The sequence below is a fragment of the Scardinius erythrophthalmus genome, assembly GCF_964197995.2.
Source record: "Scardinius erythrophthalmus genome assembly, chromosome: 20".
Taxonomy (NCBI): domain Eukaryota; kingdom Metazoa; phylum Chordata; class Actinopteri; order Cypriniformes; family Leuciscidae; genus Scardinius; species Scardinius erythrophthalmus.
In genome coordinates this window covers 10118473-10127356 of record NC_138240.1, presented here as the reverse complement: position 1 = coordinate 10127356, position 8884 = coordinate 10118473, and the positions used below count along the sequence as shown (strand labels likewise).

The window sequence follows — 8884 nt, the reverse complement described above, 5'->3', positions numbered from 1 at the left end:
GGGAAATACGTCATAACACTGGAGAAAAGTCGTTTGCAACTTCCGGTTCACGGGGACTTTAAAAATACCCGTTTTTCTAACCCATACATGCTTAAACAATTGCCTGATGGCTTGAATGAGCCCTTCTCTGATCACTGCGATTGCCTCTATAATCCTCTACAGTAAAATAAATAAGAGGGATTCGGGACGGAATCGACTGGGCGTGACGTCATGCGCGTTCAAGCTCACCTGGCTATGTCTAGCAGGTTTGTGTATTCGCCGCCATTATCCGCATCAGCGAAGACAACTCAAGCGACTTTGGCAAAAGTAGAAGATGGATTCAAAGAGACCGGCTTCTAGTTCATCCCAAACCCCAACGCAAACTCCACGTAACCGCGTGCACAACTCTGGTTGCAGTTTCGCGTGTCGCCAGAAGGGGGCATAGTTCTGCAAAAACTCAGAGACTTGCGCAATGCACCTTTAATGAATGAAATTTAAGGTATTTTTAACATGTTGCAACTGTCCCCTGGGCTGGGGTCAGATGCAACATCTGGCTTCTTCCATTCAAATTATTATTGTGAACGATATGTCATATAGCCTGGCAAGTCAGACCTACATCAAGATGTTGGGTCTGGCAAATCACTATAGACACGGCTCAATCCGAGGGGCGGGATAAACGGCTATCTCTCAAATTCCCTCTGCACGCAATAGGACAGCGCTTCAACCAACCAGAGCGTTTTCCAAACAGCAGAGCTAGTTGATAGATTCAACTTTTGCCATATCTGGCCGGCAAAACTACGAACACATCTTCCTTTTTTTTAAGAATGACTTAAAGTCGGCATGAAATCAAATTTGACAAATCTTCTTCTTATATGTAATATTGTAGTGTTTATTATAAATAATTTATCTGTGCACTTCATTATTTTTTTAAAATTCATGTACCCTTATAATCTTTAATCAAATACATTACCCTTCCCCCTCGAAACGACCTCTCTTCTCTTTCGGCCACGTGCCATGGCGAAAGGGTGCGGCCAGAGCCGATGAGGGTGCGGCTATAATCGAGATGCTCTCGAGGGTGAACTTGACTGATAACAGAGAATGTCTAATAAGGCTGATAACTTGACTTGACTCATCTTGGTTCGCGGGAATAATAAAATAAAATAAAAAATCCTTCATGGGAGGGTAACGGTGGGGAGCCCAGTAGAGAGAAATCCTCCACAACTGCACATAAACTGACATTCAAATCTGCCTCGATATTGTTTGCAACGCCAAACCTCCAACGATCCAATCAATTCCCGAAGGACGAAATCAAGCCCCGCCCTACATTTTTTTCTAATTTCAGAAGCCGTTTCACTCGGATATGCGTCACAACAAGGAAAAATTACAATCTCAACTTCCGTTTCATGCCGACTTTAAGTGCCGTTCTTTGCTCTTTTCTCAAAGAAAAACCTACCTCCAAGTCCTCCAGAGTCGCGGACAAAGCCGATTCGAAAGATGTTTGCCAGCAGCCGCTCTTCTTTGTTTTCAAGTGGCAGGTAACCGTCGCAACTCTGTCGTCATTATGTTAAGCCCGCCCCGCCTACTCTATACGCGACGCGATTGGCCTGACCCAATTTAGGTTTTTGCAGCTCGAAAGTCACTGGAGAATTACTGCAAAATACATTTTGCTGCCGCTAGGGTGCGTCTAGATTTCTAGGCTATATGTCATATATAATCATCTTTAAATGGTATGGGTAATTAGCAGACATATGCAAGTTTAGTATATATACAAATTTGGTTGGTCTAGTCTAAATAGTCTCTGAGTAACTGAGAGAAATGCAAAAAGTGTTGCAACTGCCCCCGGTCTCCCTGATCATTTTTGTCCGTCAATAACTGTTAATGTTTTGGAAGGGATTGTGACTCGGCGTTCTTTAAGACCACGCGTGCGCACAGCGTGCGTGTGTGTGTGTGGACTGACGACTCTACATCTGAGTTCAGTGGAGGCTGGAGCTTCAGTGTGAAGAGAAAGATGTGTGAGCGAGCAGAACTGTGGGTTTGTAAAGCTGCTGTCGGTGAGGCTGAATAACACGTCTGGACTAAACGGACCGAATTATACACTTCACAATATGAAGACGCGGACGGTAGCGCAAACTCTCTCTGACATTATTTAGAGTAACTTTAGCTGCCCTTACAAACATTTACCATGGTATATAGTTTCCGTCACAGCGGCGTATTTATCACAGTTATAGTTGTCTTGTTTATTTTTTTATATCAGTTGTGTCATTGGCAAGACTTAGCCTGATACTATTTTGGTGGAAACTATGGCTGCCATTGTAAATTATTGTAAGATAATCATTACTACAGGTGCCCACATGGTTAATTTTTGATTAAACAACTAAATGTTTGGTGAGCACGTTTGTATGATGAAATTGATATATAAATGCATCGTAATTTAAATGTAAAAAACTTAGAGGTAGTAATATATATATATATATATATATATATATATATATATATATATATATATATATATATATATATATATATATATATATATATACGATTTTGGTTAATTACATTAGCTACTATTACCTACTTTCATATTTTTCAAATGGCAAAATTGCAATAAATGTAGCCTACACTGTAATATCGCAATTAAATGGTTCTTTAAGATAAAATGTAACCCTAAATATTATCTGTATTATCTATGCTTTATTATTTATGCAATTTTTTGCATTTTTTTATGCAAATTCTTTGGAACTCATTCCATTGTAAAGCTATATGTAACATCTCTTTTTTTTTTTTTTTTTTTGCCAGTTGTTTATCATTTAATCATGTGTCTTGCAGTGTAGCTTGTTCTGAGCCTTAAACAAAACCCACCATTACCTGACATGTTTGAATTTACAACTAATGGCTTGTCATTTCATTTGTCTTCTTGGCACTGAATGTACTGAGAGTTTTTATTTGATATATAATACGCATATTCACTCAACATTTCATTCATGCCTGAAAATGATCCTTTTTATTTACTGGTGCATGCATATGTCAGCAAGAGCCATAGATGGAGGATAATCTGACCATCCTAGATTCAAAATTTTTTGTTCTTTTTCCTCTTGTTTCAGCGTCATGGGATCATATTGATTGGCTTTGTGACCGTGCTTACAAGCTTATTATTCCTGTACCACAGCAGGTCTACCAACACACCTGAAGATCAGATTCAATCAGATGGACATCGGATGAACGTTCTCAGTCAGCAAACATCCTACTTAGAAGGTTACAGCAGCATCATTGATCATAAGGTGACTTACTTTAGGTCTGTAAAATGCTATCAAACACTAAAATGATTAACATGGCACTTTAAAACGAAAAGTTTCTAGATATTCCTTTTTCCTGGGGATTTAAGTTTGTTTTTTCCTTTGAATGCTGAATTTGATGACTATTGAGTCACCTCAGTCTGTTCTTAATATCCTCAATTTATATGGAGAAGAGCTCCAAAATGTCTTTTTTTGTGTGTGTGTGTAAATGTTAACATCTGGATTTTTTTTTTTTATCTATAATCTAACTCTTAGACCAGGCTGTGGTCTCCTATTCTTTACCTTTGCACAAAAACTTCATTGTCCCTAGAACTGAAATTTTGCTCACTAATGTATAAACCCATTAAATCGTCTTTGAAAACGTCAAGACATTAGGATGATAACTTAATGTGAAGAATAACGGCATTGTGCAGTATCCTTACATTTTTTGTTTTGATGCAGTTGCATTTTTCCTTAGTCGTCAAATAATTTCCTCATACAGATAAGCATTATTATATTGGCACTGGCATTTATGATATGCAGTGCACAATAATATTCAGAAGACTTGACCATTTTTCTTTCTTTCTGTCATTTTTCGGTCTTCTGCCTCTGCAGTTTTTCATGATAAATCAGGTGCAGACTTTTAAAGCCTTCTAAATTACACTATCCAGTGATCCTATAATTTCTACCTTCACCCCGATCAGATAATGTGGAAAGCTGCAAGCAGCTGTTTGTCAAGCTTTGGCCTCATCTTAAAGCGTTGTAATCACCAGAACTATCAAGGATGTAAATCTGCCTCTCAGTTCTCACTCTCTCTCTCTCTCTCTCTCTCTCTCTCTCTCTCTCTCTCTCTCTCTCTCTCTCTCTCTCTCTCTCTCTCTCTCTCTCTCTCTCTCTCTCTCTCTCTCTCTCTCTCTCTCTCTCTCCTTTCACTCCCTCATCTGTAGGATTTAATTTAACACTGTCCTAACTGTTATTGCTATTTACTCTCTGGGTGTTTAAATGCACATGTAGTTTTATGTATATTGTGTGTGTAATAAGAGATTATTACACACTTATTACTCGTGTAATGTATAGGATGACATGTTTTGGTCATTAAAGGGCTAGTTCAGCTCTGTATCATTTACTCACCCCCCCATGTGACTTACTTTCTTATGTGGAAGATAAAAGGACATTTGTGATGAATGTTCACACAGCTTTTCTCTATAAATTGAAAGTGGATCGGGACCGAGAAGTGTCATGCTCCAAAGAGAACAAAGAAGCACCAAAAAGCGTCCGTATGCTCTATATTCCAAGGCTTCTGAAGCCATACAATAGCTTAGTGTCAGGAACAGAAGTAAATAGTTTAAGGAACATAGTATACTTGCTTGACAATCATAGTCACCATTCACTTTCATTGTCTGTAAAAGAGCAGCTTGGACATTCATAAATAACCCACAAAGAAAGTGGTTTAGAAAGACATGAGGGTGAGTAAATTATGATAGAACGTACATTTTTGGTTCAACTATCGCTTTAATATGGGTGTGATGAAATATAAAGCATCCTAATATAAAACATCTAAGATGGCTGTTGTTCTTGTTTGTGAAAATCTTTTTTTTATTTTTGACATCTTTGTCATATTTAGATTTGACCCTGACCTGTGCTCATCAAAGCATCTCTATCATACTTCTCTCTGACAGACACAGCTCTCAAGTCTACCGGTTCTCATTAGTCGAAAGAGCACTCTCATCCGGGCTAATAAGAGCTCCAGGATTTAGAGACAGATTTTAATGAATACTGTGTGGAAGTAATTTTGTAACAGTCAGAAGCTGAAGATTTGCTCGTGTTAGTGTGAATGAATAGCCAGTGTAGAAGATAGCTAAATGAACATGGCCAACAAGCCTTTATCGCCAAGCATTTTCAAACTATCAGTGGAAGGAAATGGCATTTCCTATTTCATTTCACCCTGAAGAGTAGCCGGAAAACATGCAGAGGATCTGTCATCAGAGGATCATTTTGAATGGTGTGATGGCTATGATCCAATGTCAACTTACTTTTGGCATTTTAGTGAATGACTTAAGTCAGCTTTAAACACAAGATATGATGATTTATTGACTCCCTGTGTTGAAAATTAAGTTTTTAATGTTGTTTATATGTCTATGTGGGTTTTTTAATATGCTTAAAAACAAACCATGTGCAAATTCATAAGTCAACACCATTGCAGAGTATATTCTTCTTAAAAACGCAGATTGAAACTGCGCGTTTCCTACCGTCACAAACAAGTAACCAGGACGGGGCTTTTTCACAGTGAGCACAAAAACACCTTTGACAAGGGACAGGAAATGTTTTGATGAACTAAATGCCATGATTTTCAAACAACATGAGGTTCATAGCGTTTCTAACAATGCTGTTTTTTAGAAGGCATCTGACTTTGAGATGGACAAACGGGAACATGGTTTGTGAAACGTTAGCAACACATTATTAGCTGTTACCGTTAGCTGTTATAATCAATTACCGTTATTTGTACGTCTTAGAGAGCGATACATGAAACGCATCACCATTCTGATACATCGACTTGTAGATGACCCTGTGTAATTCGCTCTTTCTCTTCTTCTGAATCAGTTTCTGGTTCAAACATATATGACTGAATTAAACTGATATTTCCACTTGCCATTGTTGTAGCATTTACTACAGTTGACCGAGTGGATCGGTTAGTCAGAGCTGGTGTGAGTGAGTGGAGGCGGGGACTAGTTGACATATTCATGGATCCCCAAGTGTAGTTACATTCAAGCTATTTTAAGACATGAAGAAATTATTTTCACAGGGAAAAAACATTTAAATGCATCATTCTGATTATCAAAGATGAGTTTTAAGGAATGAAATTATTGACTGCAGGGGGACTTAAATAAAATATTGGATATTTAATTGATTAATTTCCCCTATTTTTACATTTAGATTACGTTTGCCAAGATCTAACATTTAAAGTTACTCTTCAAATACACAAATGTTTGAATAACGCTAGCAAATCTCAGAAGTAATATAAATTCTTTATACTGTATATTATAATGTTGTGTTGCCTATATTCACGTGTAGTATTTAAATTCAATATCGGCCATCAGTTATCAGCCATAACTTTAATAACTATTTTACTGATATGGTCCAAAATATTTTATATAATCTGAATCTAACCTTTTTCCTCAGAAAGTTTCTCAGAAAGAGAGAGGGAGATTGCTGTTAGAGTAATTATGATCATATGTCCCACTGGAGAGAGCTTAAGAATGAGGATGTTAATGAGGGAATAATAAGTGTGGATGGATATTTACTGGGCCTGATTTGTGTTCTCTCCTCTGGGCTATTATCTCCTTGGAAACGACCCTGTTTATCACAGCAGAAGAAATCTAATAGTCTCGACAGCTAACAGACAAAGATACCCGCATAGGGAAAGGGCTGTCTGAGGGCGTACTGTACGGCTTACATAGTGACAGGTCTGTAACATTACACATAATGAAATCGCCCCTTTTGTCTTGAGGTCATGTAAATTTATTAAATTATTTATTTTAGCTCAACTATAAAATTAATTAATCTTATTTTGCATAAATATAAAGTGCTGTGCATCATATTTAGATGGAAGATGTTTGGAAATTAGGTAAACTGTTTGTATTTACTGGAATATTGATAAAAATACCAGATTTTTGGTTAATTAAATGGAATCTGGATTCATGTTGAACATGTTTTGAGTTGTATGCTGTACTTAAGTAGAGTTTGTATAGGCTCTAGATAGACTAAGGCAAGTCTGTCTCTTAAATGAGGGTTCAGAATGCTTTCCCTCGAATCTGTTCTCGTGGGTTTGTTCAATGGTTTAGTGTTGATTATACTGAGGGGTTTAATAATGGAGCTAAAGGTAACAATGAAGGGAAAGAGAGTCTTTGTGGACCAGGCACTTTGATCTGTTCTGCCCTTTCAATGTGTTTCCATGCATTAATTTGCCAGTGATCTCATTTAAATGTATGTAAATCCTTCACTCACCATAGGTTTATCCTTTTCTATTTTTTGGCTTTCATAATTGTAGCATTTCATAATAGTAGCTTTTTAAAATAATATAAAATTATGTACAAGTTTTCAATTTCTAAATTAAAGTCATTTTGATATTTAGTGTGGGTAGTCGATTTAAAAATATCTTGGTAGTTTCACGGTCTGGAGGTAAAAGGAAAAAAGGTCATTATAAGTCTGAAATTCTTGAAAAAAAGAAATGTTGTTCTGCGTAGTTTGGCTAAATCTTTAATTGTAATTTATTTGAAAATATAAGCAGTGAAGCAATTTTGCAATTGAATTTATTTCAAATTATGTCTTCCAAATAAAAGTCTGTCTGCTATATCCAACATGCAGGATGCAATATAAATAAATAATATTAATATTAATAATAAATATTTTGACCTTTTTATGAAACGGCAGTTTTTGTTTAGGAAATGGAGTAAGAAAATGACTCAGAAAACATCTTTATATCTCAAAAACACATTTTAGCTTTTTAACTTTATATATTTGCAAAACAATTTTAGTTAACTCGTGTGTATTCAAGATGCAAGGGAAGTATTTAGTACTTTAACCACTTGAAATGTTTTAGTTATTAGATCAAACTTTTTTGTGGAAGAAAATGTGAATGTTTTTCAAAAGTGTTTGAAACCAACTTGAATTTATTATTGTGTACATGACAACTCAAACTTCTCATCATTGTCTCCATCCTCAGCCTCTTAGGATGCATTGCAGAAGTTGTGCCTTAGTAACCAGCTCTGGTCACATGACAGGAAGTGATCGAGGTGCAGAGATTGATCATAAAGAGTGCGTGATCCGTATGAACGACGCCCCGACAAAAGGCTACCAGAGTGACGTGGGCCAGCGGACGAGCCTGCGTGTGGTCGCACATTCAAGCATGCAACGTGTGCTACGAAACCGCCTTGAGCTGCTCAACACTGGCCAGGACACCTACTTTGTCTTCTGGGGTCCCGGAAACTACATGCGACGAGACGGTAAAGGCCTCGTCTACAACAACCTGCGCCTGATGAAGCAGGTGATGCCTAAACTACAGGTGTATGTCATTTCACGGTTGAAGATGTTGCAGTTTGATGAGCTTTTTAAGAAGGAAACAGGAAAAGACAGGTGAGGATAATTTTTTTTCTTTGTGTTAGTTTTCCAGAGGATGTCAGTTGAAGCATGGTGGATTATTAGTGCCATCAAAGCAGGAAATTGATTATATCACTTGATTTTGTACCACTTGCTGCATAACACTGTTAAAACTATATCATTTATTTTAAAATTCCTTATTTATATGTGGAAGTATATCTCAGCAAAAATATTAGTTAAACTAGGGTATTATTGTATTTGTAAAACCAAATTAGCAAATAAAAATATTTAAATGACTAAGATTAATGAATGGATGGATGAATGAAATGTGATCATGTCTCTTGATTTTGTACCATTTGTTGAAAAATACTGTAGAATCTATACCACGTGTTATAATTTATTTCTGTGTGGAAGTACAAAACAGCAAAATATTGGATCAACTATATTATTATTGCATTTGTTAAATCAAAATAGCAAGTCAATTTTTTTTTAATTGACAAGTTACAGCAGATAGACAGTGACGAGCCTGAGTTGAT

At 36.7% G+C, this 8884-nt stretch overlaps 2 protein-coding genes across 2 annotated transcripts in view; both read left to right on the top strand.

Moving 5' to 3' along the window:
• The first annotated feature begins 1343 nt into the window (after positions 1 to 1343).
• st6galnac5b (ST6 (alpha-N-acetyl-neuraminyl-2,3-beta-galactosyl-1,3)-N-acetylgalactosaminide alpha-2,6-sialyltransferase 5b) overlaps positions 1344 to 8884 on the top strand; it is a 12991-nt gene continuing 5450 nt past the window's right edge. Inside the window, exons 1-3 of the mRNA XM_081348873.1 lie at positions 1344 to 2099; positions 3081 to 3257; positions 7975 to 8384. Of these exons, the coding sequence (XP_081204999.1) occupies positions 2085 to 2099; positions 3081 to 3257; positions 7975 to 8384 (602 nt within the window). The 5' untranslated portion in view covers positions 1344 to 2084. The remainder of the gene's footprint in view (positions 2100 to 3080; positions 3258 to 7974; positions 8385 to 8884) is intronic.
• LOC308680647 (uncharacterized protein) overlaps positions 1937 to 8884 on the top strand; it is a 17836-nt gene continuing 10888 nt past the window's right edge. The window contains exons 1-3 of the mRNA XM_081348874.1: positions 1937 to 2099; positions 3081 to 3257; positions 7975 to 8384. The gene's annotated coding sequence lies outside the window, so the exon portion shown is untranslated. The remainder of the gene's footprint in view (positions 2100 to 3080; positions 3258 to 7974; positions 8385 to 8884) is intronic.